Source organism: Carlito syrichta, unplaced genomic scaffold, assembly GCF_000164805.1.
Source record: "Carlito syrichta isolate Samal-C Ts95f unplaced genomic scaffold, Tarsius_syrichta-2.0.1 Scaffold315803, whole genome shotgun sequence".
Lineage (NCBI taxonomy): Eukaryota > Metazoa > Chordata > Mammalia > Primates > Tarsiidae > Carlito > Carlito syrichta.
In genome coordinates this window covers 79,193-96,505 of record NW_007259899.1, presented here as the reverse complement: position 1 = coordinate 96,505, position 17,313 = coordinate 79,193, and the positions used below count along the sequence as shown (strand labels likewise).

General features: G+C 43.0%; 1 protein-coding gene across 1 annotated transcript in view; it reads left to right on the top strand.

The window, feature by feature from the left end:
* The window catches only part of LEMD1 (LEM domain containing 1), a 34,168-nt gene extending 20,863 nt beyond the window's left edge, over positions 1–13,305 (top strand). Inside the window, 1 exon segment of the mRNA XM_008073274.1 lies at positions 13,184–13,305. Within this exon segment, the coding sequence (XP_008071465.1) occupies positions 13,184–13,305 (122 nt within the window).
* Positions 13,306–17,313: the final 4,008 nt, after the last annotated feature.

Sequence of the window (17,313 nt, the reverse complement as noted above, 5' to 3'; positions counted from 1 at the left end):
GCGATCCTTCCGCCTCAGCCTTCCGAGTAGCCGGAATTACAGGCATGTGCTACCACGCTCGGCTGATTTTTTTTTTTTTTTTTTATTGTAGAGATGAGGTCTCGCCGCCCAGGCAGGTCTCGAACCTGCGGACTCAGGCAATCCACTCACCTCAACCTCCCAAAGGTGCGGGATTACAGGTTGAGCCACCGAGCCCAGCTCTTGGTACCTTTTTAAATTCAATGTCCTTATTTTTTGTAGTTTTTATTTTGTAATTATTTCAAACTTACACAAATTTTCCAACAAAGAATTGTTACACAACCTTCTCCCAGATTCACTGATGGTTAACATTTTCCCACATGTGTTTGTAATTTTATCTATCTTTTTTCCTTGACCTATTTGAGATCAAATTGCAGACATCATGTTTTTTACCCCTTCCCCAATATTTCAGTATGTATTTCCTTAGAACAATGACATATCACTTATATAATCATAGTACGATGACAAGAATCAGGATTTTTTTTTTTTTTGAGTTGGAGTCTCACTCTGTCACCCACACTGGAGTGCAGTGGCCACTCTCGGCCACCGCAGCCTCTACCTGCTGGGCTCTGGCGATCCTTCCGCCTCAGTCTTCCAAGTAGCCGGAATTATCGGGATGCGCTACCATGCCTGGCTAATTTTTGATTTATTGTAGAGATGAGGTCTCGTCAAGTTGCCCAAGCGGGTCTCGAACCCACGGGCTCAGGCATTCCACTCACCTCAGCCTCCCAAGGCGCGGGATTACAGGCTGAGCCACCGAGCTAGGCTTAAGAATCAGGATTTTTAAAAGTTGAGATGAAGTTTACATAACATAAAATGAACTATTTTAAAGTACATAATTCAGTGGCATTTAGTACAATCAAAATGCCATGAAATCACAACCTCTATTTTAGTTTCAAAACAACTTTATCACCCTAAAGTAAAACCCAGTACCCGTTAAGCAGTTACTCCCCAGTCTTCTCCACCTCCCACCCCTGCAGCAACTACAAATCTGTTTTCTGTTTCAATGGACTTACCTCTTCTGGATATTTCATATAACTGAAATAATGCCATATGCGATATTTTGTCTGGCTTCTTTTGCTTAGGATATGATTTTTGAGGTTCATCCATCTTGTCACATATATTTGCATTAGTACTTCATTCTTTTTTTATGCCTGAGTAATATTCCATTGTATGTTTATACCACAATTTGTTTATTCATCCCTCCAGTGACAGACATTTGAGTTGTTTCCATCTTTTGGTTATTATGAATAATGCTACTATGAACATTTGTGTTCAAGTCTTTAAGTACCTAACTTTAATTCCTTTAGATATGTACCTAAGGATGGAATTTGTGGGTCATATGGTAATTCTATGTTTAACTTTTTGAGAAACTGCCAAACTGTTTTCCACAGTGATTGCATGATTTTACATTAACATTTAACAGTTCCATCAGCAGTGTATGAAGGTTCCAATTTCCCACATGTGTTTGTAATTTTATCTATCTTTTTTCCTTGACCTATTTGAGATCAAATTGCAGACATCATGTTTTTTTACCCCCTTCCCAATATTTCAGTATGTATTTCCTTAGAACAATGACATATCACTTATATAATCATAGTACGATGACAAGAATCAGGATTTTTTTTTTTTTTGAGTTGGAGTCTCACTCTGTCGCCCAGACTGGAGTGCAGTGGCTGCTCCTGGCCACTGCAGCCACATCCTGCTGGGCTCCGGCGATCCTTCCGCCTCAGCCTTCCAAGTAGCTGGAACTACAGGCGCCGGAATTATCGGGATGCGCTACCACACCCGGCTCATTTTTTTGATTTATTGTAAAGATGAGGTCTCGGTAAGTTGCCCAGGCAGGTCTCGAACCCCGGGGGCTCAGGCAATTCACTCAACTCGGCCTCCCAAAGCGTGGGATTACAGGCTGAGCCACCAAGCCCAGCCTACATTCTTACCAACATTTGTTATTTCCTTTTTTCAAAAAATAGCCATTTTGGTGTGTGTAAAGTGATGTCTCATTGTGGTTTTGATTTACATTTCCCTAATAACTAATTATGCTAAATATCTTTTTTCTTTCTTTCTTTTTTTTGTGAGTCAAAGTCTCATTCTGTCGCCTATGCTGGAGTGCAGTAGTATGCTAACAGCTACCACAGCCTCAACCTGCTGGGCTCAGGTATTCGTTTCACCTCAGCCTTCCAAGTAGCTGGAACTACAGGCATGCACCACCATGCCTGGCTAATTTTTATTTTTATTTTTATTTTATTTATTTATTTTTTTTGAGTTGGAGTCTCACTCTGTCGCCCAGACTGGAGTGCAGTGGCCGCTCCCAGCCACCACAGCCTCGACCTGCTGGGCTCCGGCGGTCCTTCCGCCTCAGCTTTCCAAGTACCTGGAATTACAGGCGTGCACTACCACGCCCGGCTGATTTTTTGATTTATTGTAGAGATGAGGTCTTGCTGCCCAGGTGGGTCTCGAACCCATGGGCTCAGGCAATCCACTCACCTCAGCCTCCCAAAAGCGTGGGATTACAGGCTGAGCCACCGAGCCCGGCTAATTTTTATTTTTTTATTTACAGAGATGAGGTCTCACCAAGTTTCCCAGATTGGTCTCAAACCCTCAAACGCCTCCCAAAGTGCTACAGGCATGAGCCACCACACTCAGCCTTTAATATCTTTTTATACCCTTATTGGACATTTCTATATCTTCTTTGGAGAAATATCTATTCAAGTCCTTAGATCATTTTTAGACTGGGTTGTTTGTCTTTTTAGTGTTGAGTTATAAGACTTCTTTATATATTCTGCATAATAGATCCTTGTCAGATTTGCAAAAAAAATTTTCCTATTCTGTACGTTGTCTATCTATCTATCTATCTATCTATCTATCTATCTATCTATCTATCTATCTATCTATTAGAGGTGAGGTCTCACCAAGTTGCCCGGGCTGGTCTCCAACCTGTGAGCTCAGGCATTCCACTCACCTCGGCCTCCCAAAGTGCTGGGATTATAGGCCTGAGCCACCGTGTCCAACCTACTTTCTTTTTACTTGATTTGATTATTATTTTTTAAAATATGGGGTCTCACTATGAAGCTCAGGGCTCAAGCAGTCCTTCTACCTCAACCTCCAGAGTAGCTGGGATTATAGGCATGCACTACTGTGCCCAGCTATTTTCTTGATTATGTCCTTTGATGCACAAAAGTTTTCAAAGTTTGATTATAATGTGTCTTGGCATGGATTTCTTTGGGTTTATCCTACTGGGGTTCTCTGGGCTTTTTGAATCTGTAGATTTATGCCTTTTGCCAGATCTGGGACATTTTCAGCCATTATTTCTTCTGATATCTTTTTTAGCCTTACCTCTTTCTTCTCTACTTCAGGGACTCTGATGACACAAATATTAGGTCTTTCATTATAGTCTCATAAAATCCTGTTCTTTTTTTCTTTTTTTTTTTTTCCTCAGCTGTTTTCTTTCTCTGGTTCAGTTGGGGTGATTTATATTATTCTGTCTTCAAACTCATTCTTTTCTCTGTCTTCTCCATTCTACTGTTAAGCCTATCTAGTGAGTTTTTAATTCCAGTTGTATTTTCTACAGTTCTAAAATTTGTACTTGGTTCTTCTTTATATGATCTACTTCTCTGCAGAGAGTTTATATTTTTTCATTTGTTTCAAACATGTTCATTGAAACACTTTATGCTTTACAATGTCATCTTGGTGTTAGTGTTTGTATTGTCTCTTCTCAGTCACTCAGGAGACTCTGGGTCTTATTTAAATCTCCTGTCTGATCAGATTTCCTCTGACTACATGCTGGTGGAGGAAGGGGAGCATGGCTTCTTTGCTGCCAGGTCAAGGTAAAAGGCCAAGTTGCCCACCGGGGACATCTTGGTGTGTGCATGTAAGGGTGCTGAGGGGTGTTTTTTTAGGGCTGGGCTGCTGGGAGGAGCTCTCAGGTGGCCCCCATTGACTCCATGGGGCAGGAGGGTCTGTCACATGGGGATGAAAGTCCAGGCTTCTCCTGCCCCTTGGCTGGTGGGGGTGGAGGTGAGCTGTTCAGCAGCAGAGCAGTTAATGTCAAAAAGATTTTTGTCTCACTAGGCTGCCCCTTTTCTTGTCTTTTGGCTCTTCTGGGAGTTTTTTTTTTGGCTTGCATCCCTTGGAGTTTCCGGGTAGTCAGCTCCTCCAGCCGCCAGTCCAGGATATGTGAGGTAAAAAGAAAACCCCAGGAACTCACCTCCTTAACTTCCTTGAGTCTCGAGGCTCCCTGACCCCTCTGTCTTCTCTACACTGTCCAGAATCTTCTTATGATTGTTTTATGTGTCATGTCCAGGGCAGTTGGCTGTGCTTAGAAGAAGAAATTAGAAGTACATCTACCCCATTTTGTTCCCAGTACTGTTTTTCAATATTCTTTCTCTTCTGATCTGCAATGTTAGTGCTTGTCATATACCAAGTTTCTATTTATACATGGGTATGTTTTAATGGGTATTTTGATGTCTTTACATTTATTGAAATTTTGTTTTGTGTCCTTCAGTAAGATTTTTATACGTTTCTCAGTAAAGGTCTTTTTTTTTTTTTTTTTTTTTTGAGTCAGAGTCTCACTCTGTCACCCAGGCTTGGAGTGCAGTGGCACACTCATGGCCACTGCAGCCTCGACTGGCTGGGCTCAGGCAGTCCTTCCCCCTCAGCCTTCCAAGTAGCTGGAGCTACAGGCATGTGCCACCATGCCCAGCTAATTTATTTTATTTTTATTGTAGAAACAAGGTCCCACCTTGTTACCCAGGTTGGTCTCAAACCTCTGGGCTCAGGCAATCCTTTTGCCTCCGCCTCCCAAAGTGCTGGGATTATAGGCATGAACCACCGCGCCTGGTTAGTAAAGGTCATATTTTTAGCATCATTACTAGGTAGGTTTTCAATTTTTGTTGCTATTGGGAGTAGCATCTTTTTAAAAAGCATATTTTAAATTGTTGCTGGTATATAAAAATGAAGTTGACTTTTTTCATTTATTTTATTTTATTTTATTTTATTTTATTTTTGAGTCGGAGTCTCACTCTGTTGCCCAGACTGGAGTGCAGTGGCTGCTCCCGGCCACCGCAGCCTCGACCTGCTGGGCTCTGGCAATCCTTCCGCCTCAGCCTTCCAAGTAGCTGCAACTACAGGCGCGCGCTACCACACCCGGCTAATTTTTGATTTATTGTAGAGATGAAGTCTCGCCAAGTTGCCCAGGCGGGTCTCGAACCCACGGGCTCAGGCAATTCACTCACCTCGGCCTCCCAAAGTGCTGGAATTACAGGCTGAGTCACTGAGCCCGGCCCTTTTCATTTATTTTATAACAAACTCTTTGCAATTATAATAATTTTTCTGTAGATTCTTTTGTAGTGTGGTTTTTTTTGTTTGTTTGTTTTGAGTTGGAGTCTCACTCTGTCACCCAGACTGGAGTGCAGTGGCCGCTTCCGGCCACAGTAGCCTCAACCTGCTGGGTTCCAGCGATCCTTCCGCCTCAGCCTTCCAAGTAGCTGGAACTACAGGCGCGCACTACCATGCCCGGCTAATGTGTTTGATTTGTTGTAGAGATGAGGTCTCGTCAAGTTGCCCAGGTGGGTCTCGAACCCGCGGGTTCAGGCAATCCACTCACCTCGGCCTCCCAAAGTGCTGGGATTACAGGCTGAGCCACTGAGCCTGGCCTGTAGTGTGGTTTTATACCTTTATTTTTGTTTTACTCGACTGGCTAAGATCTTTTTATTACAATATTGAATGAGAGTGATAATTGTGGGCATTCTTTCCTTGGTCCTGATTTTAAAGGAAATACCTTTAATATTTTACCTTTGAGTATGACTTTTGATACAGGTTTTGGAAGACTTCTTTTATCAAATAAAAGAAAGTTTCTTTTCTTTTCCTGATTTACTAGAAGATATTTTTTAAAATCGGGAATGGAGATGTTCATAAGGTTCTTAACCTATCTTTTGTTAATGTGGTGCAGGTAATTTTAAAAATCTTTTAATCAATTTAAAATCACTACTTAGGTTAAAAGACAACAATGTTTAAATAAGAGCTTTATTAAATCAAGACAGAGGTAAAAAAATGAAGTTAAAGTCTGCTGTCATGATAAGATCTTTTATTAACTTAATAACTTTTAGTCAATAAAAGGATTTAGGGTTAACTCAATTTTAAAGAGCTCCAAATCGAAAGGTTTTTTTTTTCTGCCTATAAGCAGGTCAAACTGCCAGTCTCCTAAGTCATGTGTAAAAATGTCTGATTCTACATATAGGTCTTTAAAAAATAACTGCATTGATGAATTAGAGTAACTGGAAAGTGCATTATGTTTCATTTTGGAGAGAAAGCCATCCCCAAGCCCCAGGGCCATCACTGCCTCCTGACTTTCCTAAGCCCAAAAGTAAGAAGTCCTGGGAGAATAAGAGAAAGCAAGGGTAGGAAACGGGGCTCTCAGCACCTCTGTCTGACTGCCTATAATTGTAGGTGTCAGCCTGGGGCATCTTGGCTAGCTTTGGGCCTACACCGTAAATACATGTCTCGTGGAAATGCAAACAAACTTGCACTTCCTTACAGAAAATTAGGAATGGCTTTAGTCAAGGAAGATCATTTTTCAAAAACCAAATGTAATTTTTGATCATTTTAATGAGAATACAAAATGATTATTGTTCTTTTTGGTCTGGATGTTAGCCCAGTGTTTTGTAGTCAACTATAATATAATACAGTATGACATAATATCTCATACACAATCCACTTTCAGATTCAGTACTTACATAAGTAGGCCAGAATTAGCACAAAATAGTCTCCCTGGGAAATCTTATGAAAAGGCCAATTCATCTGAAATAATTCAAAATAGGTTTAGTGGCTACAAATGTTACTTCCATAGGCACTGAATGATTTGATAATTAATTAATTAAGGAAAACAGTTTTTTGAAATATGTTTTGACATATTTTCAGTAACAAGTTCCCGTCATAGATTTTTTTAAAGAATTGGAGCCAGATCAGCCGGGCGTGGTAGCGCGTGCCTGTAATTCCGGCTACTCGGAAGGCTGAGGCCGAAGGATCGCCGGAGCCCAGCAGGTCGAGGCTGCGGTGGCTGGGAGCGGCCACTGCACTCCAGTCTGGGCGACAGAGTGAGACTCCAACTCAAAAAAAAAAAAAAAAGAATTGGAGCCAGAATATCTTAAATTATAGCTGTGCCTTTTATTAGTTGTGTTACCTAGGGCAAATAATTTAACTTCCTAAGCCTCTATTTCCTTATCTTTAACATGGTGACTATAATAATTACCTCCTAGAGTTGTTAGAAAGATTAAGTGACTTGAGGTATATTGAGTGCCCAAGAAAATAGATGTCCAGAACATGGTATTTCTAATTCCCTTTTAGTTAAGTGGCACTATCATATTGTAGTACAGTGTAGTGACTGTGAGCCGGAACTTTTTTTTTTTTTTGGGTTGGAGTCTTACTCTGTCGCCCAGACTGGAGTGTAGTGGCCGCTCCCGGCCACCACAGCCTCAACCTGCTGGGCTCTGGCGATCCTTCCGCCTCAGCCTTCCGAGTAGCCGGAATTATAGGCGTGCACTACCATACCCGGCTAATTTTTTGATTTATTGTAGAGATGAGGTCTCGCCTGCCCAGGCGGGTCTTGAACCCACGGGCTCAGGCCATCCACTCACCTCAGCCTCCCAAAGACGCGGGATTGCAGGCTGAGCCACCAAGCCCGGCTGCAAGCCAGGACTTTAATGCTCCACTGCTTGGGTTGGCTCCTGGCTCCACTGCTTCACCAGCTGTGTGTCCATGGGTAAGCTGCTCAGATACTCTGTGCTTCAGTTTTCTCACCTACAAAATGGGCATAATAAAAGCATCTTCTTCATAGGGTGGTTTTGAGGATGAAATGAGTTAATTTATGTAAAATGCTTAGAATGATGTCTAATGCACACAAAATGCTATAAAAGTGTTAACTGGTGTTGCAGGGAGATATTCATGACTGTTGTCTTGGCATATCTCTGACTTACTATATTTGGAACTACAGCTGTGGCCAGTACCATGCTTCAGGTTGTGGAAGTATGGGTTGGTGGCGTTTTCTGACTTGAAGCTAAGGTTATAGTGAAGAAGGTAGAAAAGCAGAGGCAGTCTCACATTCCCCAGCTCTGGGCTCGAAATGCTTTGCTAAAGCAGCCATCATTGTAGATCCTAGCCCTGGGCATAGGAGACAGGAGCATAGATGTGACATGTCTCCTGGGTGCCATTCACCCTCACTGAGCCATTGTTTTAATGAACACCAATATTTCTTAGTTCCATTGTAAGTGCTGTTTATAGCGAAAATCATATTATAACAGCATTAAAGGAGTTTTTTAGAAGATGAACTATAAATGAACTACAACCTTACCTCTCGACAAAAGAACATTTTATTTTTTCAATTTACCTCTAATTTTTGAGTATCTAGTATATGTTGATGCAGTAGACATCACTGTGTATGTACAATTTTATACTGTTTACAGCTTAACACGAATCAATAACCCTTTTCCCTGTTATGTAGTAGTCTTTGTAATAATTATTCTTCTTGATGGTTGCAGTTACTCCATTTTTGGAACTCCAAATGTCCACCTTCTACACACTGTAGGAGAACTATAATATAAATGATAGCAAAGAAAACAAATTATAGGCCGGGCTCGGTGGCTCAGCCTCTAATCCCGCGCTTTGGGAGGCCAAGGTGAGTGGATTACCTGAGCCCGTGGTTTGAGACCTGCCTGGGCAACTTGGCGAGACCTCATCTCTACAATAAATCAAAAATTAGCCGGGCGTGCTAGCGTGCGCCTGTAATTCTGGCTACTTGGAAGGATCATTGGAGCCCAGCAGGTCAAGGCTGTGGTGGCCGGGAGCGTGCCACTGCACTCCAGTCTGGGTGACAGAGTGAGACTCCAACTCAAAAAAAAGAAAACAAATTATAGAAGAAAAGGAAATAAAAGGCCTAAATCTCCTTAAGGCAGGAGGGGAGTACTTGATTGCCTAAAAGCTGTGAAATCCTATAATTTGATTTTGCAACAGACTTCTAACCACAAATACTTTATTTAACATACCTATTTTTAAATTTAAGAAAATTAAAAAGAAGTTGCATGTGATGGGTTTGCGGAGGTTTGTTGTATTACTGTCTCTTTTTGTGTGCATTTAAAATTTTCCATACATAAAAAAGCGTCCTTTTGTTTTGTTTCTTTCAAAGAAATTGCTTATAAATGACTTTTCCAACATGCTTGGGAACAGTTTGAAATATCTCTTGGTGAGCAGGCCACCACTAGCCCACATGGCACCTTTTTGGGGATTTTGTCAAGTACCCTTCCTTCCTATTCCTGGAACTTGTGATAATGGCATGGAAATCTATGGTGTCTATGTGGGGAAGGTGCTCCCTGGTATGTGGTGCTCTTCGGCCACGTATGATTTCGCATGTGCATATGCAGAGGCCATGCTTGGATAGAGAACATCTTAAAGAAGGTGGGACAAGGAGAACTGGGGAAGGGCAGGAGGCTGTGGCTATTCCCTCGTTGGTGGCCTATACTGGGAAGAGGGTAACCAGCAGTGCATGGTGTTACAGCAGGCTGTGCCCTCCCTACATCCTACCTCGGGCCTGCAGTAGGTCATAGTCTGCACTCACTGGCAATCTGTGCTCTGTTGGGGTGTCCCGACAACACCCTTGCTAAGACCAAGGCTCTCCTTTCTCCTGAGAACTCCGCAACTCACCCAAGTGCCCCTCTCCTGTCCCACCTAGTCCAGTCTACCAGCAGGTTGCTGCCAGCACTCTCCTTTTGACCTTCTAACTCTTGTTCTGTCCTGATGTCCATCAGTCCTTTCCCTGCCTGCCGTGAATCCCAGCTCCCTCTCCCACTTCTAGGAATTTTCCAGTTCCTGACTGCCTGCAGCCTGCCCTATCATAAGGCCTCTGGCAGCACAGCAGGTGTCAGAAGGCACCACTCAAGTTCAGGGATCCTGGGTTTCTGGGAGGGAAGCAGATACTGAGTTATTGATGGAACCAAATGTTATATATTGTAGCTTGATTAAAGAGAAATAAGAGACAGCTTCGTGAAATCCAGCAGATGGTCTGATTAGAGAAGAAGGAAACCCAGGCAGGACACAAAAATAACCACGCTCGATGGTGAGCTGTTTAGGGCCGGGGTGGTGTGCTGGTCCCTTCTGAAATCTTCACAGCTGGCCTAGGACGTGGCACTCAGCAGCACACAACAAATGTTTGATGAATTACTAAATCGAAATTTAGGTTAATAAAGTATAGTACAAAAAGTGTACATTGGTGCTGAAGAAATATAGAACAGAAGAATGATCTGAGTAGGTGAGTGTGATTAAGATTTCCTGTAGGAGGGAAATTATTTCTAGAAACTGAAGGGTAGAGAAGAATCTAGTGTAGTGGTTTGAGCCTATAGTTCCCATTAACAATACTGTGTGACCTCAGACAAGTTCATTAACCTTTCTGTACCTCAGACTTATTTCAAAAATAGAACAATAGTGTCTATCACATAAGAGTAGGGCGGTCTAGAAAGCTTCAGTGAGCTAATGGGTGAGTGAGGCCTGGGCTTGATAGACAGAATTAGTAACGTCATCTGACCCCCGTCTTCATACTCCTAGGAGTCCCTCATGATGGCCCCTACTTCTATATCTCTTACAAAGCAACATTTCATGTTCCTAAATTGTTTTCTAGTCCTCATTCATAACCAATTTGTTATTTAAAAATAACCTTACTCTTTGCACAAAAATGATGCATGCTCATAAAAAAGCTGCAAGAAATTTAAAAAGTACAAATAAGAGAGCAAAACAGAGAGGTGATATTTCAGAACAGAGTGCTGCTCCCACCATGTGACCCTAGTCACTTGTGTGTCTATTGTTCTTTGTGTGAGTCACTGAAGTCAAGTATCACTGAAGTCAAATATCACTTCATGGAACTTGGAAGCTTTTGCTAATTACTGAGTAAAGGCAAACTTGAAGTTTGTTTCATGAAGTATTAAACTACCTGATGTGCCAAAAACTTTTATTAATCCTCAGATTATGTGACCTTTTCTAGAATAAAAGCCAAGGTTCTTTGTACAAGACATTGGAAACAAATTTCTCTTGACTTTTTCTTTCTGTTTGGCAGAGACCTGAGGCCTGTGCCACTAAACCGAAAACTGTTGGTATCTACCACCTGGATTCTAAACCATCCAAGGGAAGAAGGTAATGCTTCTTTTTAGCACATGAGGAAATTGATACTATTGTATTCTGTAACTCTGGAAGAAATTCATTATTCAGATGTCTGTGAAGGTTTGAGCCTGTAAAGAATCTATTGAGAAAGGAGAAAGATTCGTAAGATTCGTAATATTGAATAATTTTAAAGTCGAAGGGGCCTTACATAGTCTCCAGGTCGTTGTTCATATTTAGAGATAAGGAAACAGTCCTGGGAGAATGGGTGGAGGGAGGGATGCTGAGGAGAGGAGAGAAGTCATAATGGACTGAGACCAGAGCCCACGTTTTCTGACTGTAACCATTTGGAAACATTGTTCCTATGGGTGCCTTGGAAGATGAGCAAGAGACAAAAAAAAAAAAAAAAAGATACAAATACATACTTAGATAGGAGAAATAAGACCTAGTGTTTAATAGGTCAGTAGGGTGACTATTGTTAACAATAATCTATTGTACATTTCAAAATAGCTAGAAGAGAATAATTAGAATACACCCAGCATAAATAACTATTTGCCCTGATTAGATCTTTGCACATTATATGAATATATCAAACTATTACATGTACTTCAGAAATATGTACATCTAGGCCAGGTGCAGTGGCTCATATCTGTATTCCCAGCACTTTGGGAGGCTAAGGTGGAAGAATCGCTTGAGCCCAGGAGTTCGAAACTAGCCTGGGCAACATAGCAAGACCTCACCTCTACAAAGAAAAAAAAAATTAGCCAGGCATGGTGGCATGCACCTGTAGTCCTAGTTACTAAGGAGACTGAGGTAGGAGGATCACTTGATCCCAGGATGTTCAGGCTGTGGTAAGCTGGGATCCTGCCACTGCACTCCAGCCTGGGCAACGGAGTGAGACCCCAACTAAATTTTTTTAAAAATGTACGTCTATTATGTATCAATTTTTTTTTTTTAAAGAGTAGGTATTTATAAAAACTCAAGACAGGCCATTTTATTAGTCAGAAAGTAAAGCTTTCTGGAAAGTTTCCTAACTTCTGAACGAACTGTAGCAGGTTTTGTGGGATTAGACTAGTGGAAACATAAGGCTCTTACTAAAAAATTTCAGAGAGTACCTCTTACTCTTTTAAATACAAAAATAAGCAGATTGCAAAAGCACTTTCCATCTTCATCCTGAAAGGCAGTGTGGAGACAGAAAGGAGGGGACCTGGGTACTCCTACCCAGTTGTACTATTTCCTAGGTAGGACCTGGGATCTGTTACACCATCCCAGATTGAGTCAGACTTTATGTCACCACTGAGAAATGTTACACACATGGGTGATAAACCAATAAATAAATGTTCTATGGGATTTCATTTTATCTATCTATTTATTTATTTATTTTTTAGTTAGAGTCTTACTCTGTCGCCCAGGCTGGAGTGCACTGGCATGCTCATGGCCACTGCAGCCTCTACCTGCTGGGCTTAGGTGATCCTTCTGCCTCAAACTTCCAGGTAGTTGGAACTATAGGCGTGTGTGACCACGCCCAGCTTATTTTTTGATTTATTGTAGATATGGGGGTCTCACCAAGTTGCCCAGGCTGATCTTGAACCCCCAGGCTCAGGCAATCCCCTCACCCTGGCCTCCCAAAGTGCTGGGATTGCAGGCTGAGCCACCATGCCTGGCCTTTTTTTTTTATTTTTAGAGGCAGGGTCTCACTCTGTCACCCAGGCTGGAGTGCAGTAGCACAATCGTAGCTCACTGTAGCCTCGAAGTCCTGGGCTCAAGTGATCCTTCAGCTTCAGCCTCCCGGGTAGCTGGGATTACAGGCATAAACCGCCATGCCTGGCCAATTTTGTGGGATTTTACAGATCTCCTACCCCCTCCCCCATACCCTGTTAATATCACTGTTAAACGAGCATGGGTTGTGAGTAGGGTTGCCTCTCAAGCCCCGACATGGCTGTTCCCTTGGGCCTCAAGACTTGCACACTTTAAGGGGTGCCCAGGTGATGGCTGCACACAATCCCAAAAGCCACTAATGTTTTCACAGGTGTGGTGTAAGAGCACCAAATGCCAGAATCAAATACGGGACTAGCACCAACAAGAAAGGCTGCTGCACAGAAAACCAGAGGGTAGAAAACAAGACGGGAGAAGGTTTCCCAGTGGGCTTGAAGCTTGCTGTGCTCGGCATCTTCATTATTGTGGTGTTTATCTATGTAACTGTGGAAAAGAAGTCACTGTTTGATTAAGCAGTTTAGTAGCAAAGCGAAGAGCATATTGCCCCAAGTGCACCCTGCTGCTTCAGGAAAGAACCAAAGAGCTGTTCTGAAGGAACAAGGCCAGCCCACAGAGGTGACCTTCTCTTTACCTTTGACCAAAGGAGCCAGGGGGAGGACCAGGCCCTGTGTTAAGAACATAATGGTTAGGAAATCCCCCAAGTCATGTCAGCTATCATTAAAGGTGTTTCCACATTTGAGCAGACTTCTAAAGAGGAAACCCTGTCTGGCATTTTCTTTTTAACTCCAAGCCACACATCACATTGTATTCACTCTTCCAATGATACAGTCAGCAGCGGGGAAGGCCACCCAGCTAATTCACAAAAGAGGAATATGAAGAAGACCCCCCCAGAATAGAATTTATTTATAAAAAATTGTGTTAGCCGGGCGTGGTAGCGCATGCCTGTAGTTCCAGCTACTCGGAAGGCTGAGGCGGAAGGTTCACCGGAGCCCAGCGGGTCGAGGCTGCGGTGGCCGGGAGCGGCCACTGCACTCCAGCCTGGGTGACAGAGTGAGACTCCAACTCAAAAACAAAACAAAAAATTGTGTATTTATTCTTACAGATTTAAACTTGTCACCTTCAAAATACTCTCTGACGTAATACACCCATTGAAACACTTTTTCCACTGCCCAAAACAATTTTTGAATTTGTCCATTTTGATGGTTTTTAGGGCCGCTGCCGTTTTTTGGTCTTACCTCTTCCACATTGATAAAACATTTTCCTTTGAGGGCTTTTTTCCACTGGGGAAACAAAAAAAGTTGTCTGGGGTGAGGTCAGGCGAATAGGGAAGGTGGGGAATGGGGGTCGTGCCATTTTGCTCAAAAACTGCTGACACTCAGTGCAACGTGAACTGGGCAGGTGTGCTTGTAAATCACCTATCATGAAATGGGCAAATGTGTTGAAAGAATCTCCAAGAAAAGATTCGCTGAAGTTGAACACAAGCTCTCACAACAACACTAGCTGGTACACTGATAATGCGTTCCTAGAACACACCTAGTGGGTGAAGACTGTACTACAAGGGACCCATCGCCCAAAAGATAATTTCCGTTTTAGCTTCCCCCTCATATGTCTGGTCTAGCAAACACAAAGAAATGCCCAACATCATGAAAACAATTTAGAACACGACTGCATTTTTGCCTTTGGAACTTAGCAAGGTTCTAAAACAGGAAGGCCTGATGAGGGAACGTGACGATCATGGCCTCCGAGACCAGGCAGAGCTGCGTGGGCATCTGGCTCCTTTCTTTATGGACCCCGTTACCATAGGGAAGTTTGTTGTCCCTCCAGAGCTTCAGTTTGAACTTCTGAAAATAGGGATAGAATAGACATCTTAAGGTTTGATAAAGAATTCAAAGAAATAATGCATATAAAGTACTTAGTGTGGCCCACACCTCACTTAAATAGTAGCACTTAATAAATGCTCAAGCAATGTTGCCCTTGGGCACAACATTGCTACTTCTGGGAAGAGTTAATTCTAGGTAAAAAAGCATCAAGATACATAAGTGCCAAGAAAAATACAGTAGCAATTTTTATGGTAACTAAAACATGGAACCTCCCAAATACCCAACAATAAGAGAATAGTTGAATAAGTGGAAATATAGTTTCTTGATAGATTATTATGCAATAATTAAAAATGTTAAACCTTAATTCAGCATAACATAATACATGTTTATTTAATTTTTAAAAATAGCTTATTGCTAGGTGTGGTGGCTCACACCTGTAATCCCAGTACTTTGGGAGGCAGAGGCAAGAGGATTACCTGAGCTTGGGGTTCGGGACCAGCCTAGGCAACATGGCAAGACCTCGTCTCTACAAAAAGTAAAAACAAATTATCCAGGTGTGGTGGTATACGCCTGTAGTTCCAGCTACTTGGAAGGCTGAGGTGGAAGGACTGCCTGAGCCCTAGCAGGTTGAAGTTGCATTGGCCGTGAGAATGCCCCTGCACCCCAACCTGGGTGACAGAGCGAGACTTCAACTCAAAAAAAAAAAAGCTTATTAAGATATAATTTATTTTTATTTTTAATATTTTGTTTTAAAGATGTGGGGTACAAGTCAGGATTAGGTACATAAGTGGTCTATGTACAGGTGAAGTTTGGGTCTCCCATTGGTCCTCACCTTGCCTGGTTTAGGATTAGGTACCCTTATTGATGTTATATGCCCCCCCAATATATAATTTATATGCCATACAATTCACCTACATAAAGTACAATTCAGTGATTTAGAGTTGCACAGTCATTGCCACAATAAGTTTAGAATCACAAAGACACTGGTCTGACACCTTTGAACTGCTGAAAATAGTTCCGAAGCTCGGGCCACCTCTAGCATTTAAGGTAGGACTTAAGGACTAACCATATGTCATCACCAGCTCTGTTACAAATTTCATCCAGGGCAGCAAGGGAGGCTGAGAAAGTGAGCATCTGAGGCTGGGCACAGTGGCTCATGCCTGTAATCCCAGCACTTGGAGTCAGAGGTAAGAGGATGGTCTGAGCCCAGGAGTTTGAGACCAGCCTGGGCAACTTGGTGAGACCTCGTCTCTACAACAAACCAAGAAAAATTAGCCGGGCTTGGTGGTACATGTAGTTCCAGCTTCCAGCTACTTGGAAGTCTGAGACAGAAGGATTGCCTGAGTCCAGCAGGTTGAGGCTGCGGTGGCTGCGAGCCTGCCACTGCACTCCAGCCTGGATAACAGTGAGACTCCGACTCAAAAAAAGAAAAAGAAAAAAAAAAAAGAAAGCATTTGAGATTTAGTGGCCTCTGTGATAGACAAAGAAGAGGATTGGCTGTAGGAATAAGAAGAGCCAGTCTACAGCGATGGCCACATGTACTTTAAAAAGGATCAGATGAAGCATTATAAAAAATAAAACTCCTGGAAAGTCTTCTTCAGTATTTTCGACATTTGCCAATTGGTTCTTATGTCTCAGAATCCTGGAATCAGTCTACAGAGACTGCACAGGAGGACTAGTCTTACCATTGGACATATGGGTTCTTGACCAGTAGCATCAGCATCTCAGGCTCCACCCCAACTACCCAGCCAGAATCTGCATTTTAACAGGATCCCAGGTGGTCCTTATGCATATTAAGTTTGGGAGGCACTGCCATGGGCCATCTCTACCAGATGCTGTGATACTGTGATTTAAGAGATATATATTTGGTCTCTGTCCCTGGTCCCTGGCACACAGCTTCTAAAACCCTTGGAAACTCCTGAGTGGTAAGAGTGTTTTTGGTATGCTAATGAGGTGACTGGTGGCTGTGGTCCCTAGGTGGCTTCAGGACGGGGCATGGTCACCAGAAAGACCATAACAGGACTAGAGGGTTGGAACTTTCAGCCAGGGAGGGGAGAGGAGCTGAAGGTTGAGTTGATCACCAGTGTGGCCAGTCATTTAATCAATCATGCCCACGTAATGAAGTCTCCATAAAACCCCAAAGGAACTGGGTTTAAGAGCTTCCAAATAGGCCAGGCTCGGTGGCTCAGCCTGTAATCCCGTGCTTTAGGAGGCCGAGGTGAGTGAATTGTCTGAGCCTGCGGGTTCGAGACCCACCTGCGCAGCTTGGCGAGACCTCATCTCTACAATAAATCAAAAACTAGCCGAGCGTGGTAGTGCGCGCCTATAGTTCCAGCTACTTGGAAGGCTGAGGCGGAAGGATCACCCAGCAGGTCATGGGAGCGGCCACTGCACTCCAGTCTGGGCGACAGAGTGAGACTCCAACTCATAAAAAAAAAAAAGAGCTTCCAGATAGCCGACCGCATGGCGGTGCCTAGAAAATGGAACACCCGCCAGGCTCGGTGGCTCAGCCTGTAATCCTGTGCCTTTGGGAGGCTGAGGTGAGTGGATTGCCTGAGCCCACGGGTTCGAGACCCGCCTGGGCAGCAAGACCTCATCTCTACCATAAATCAAAAAATCAGCC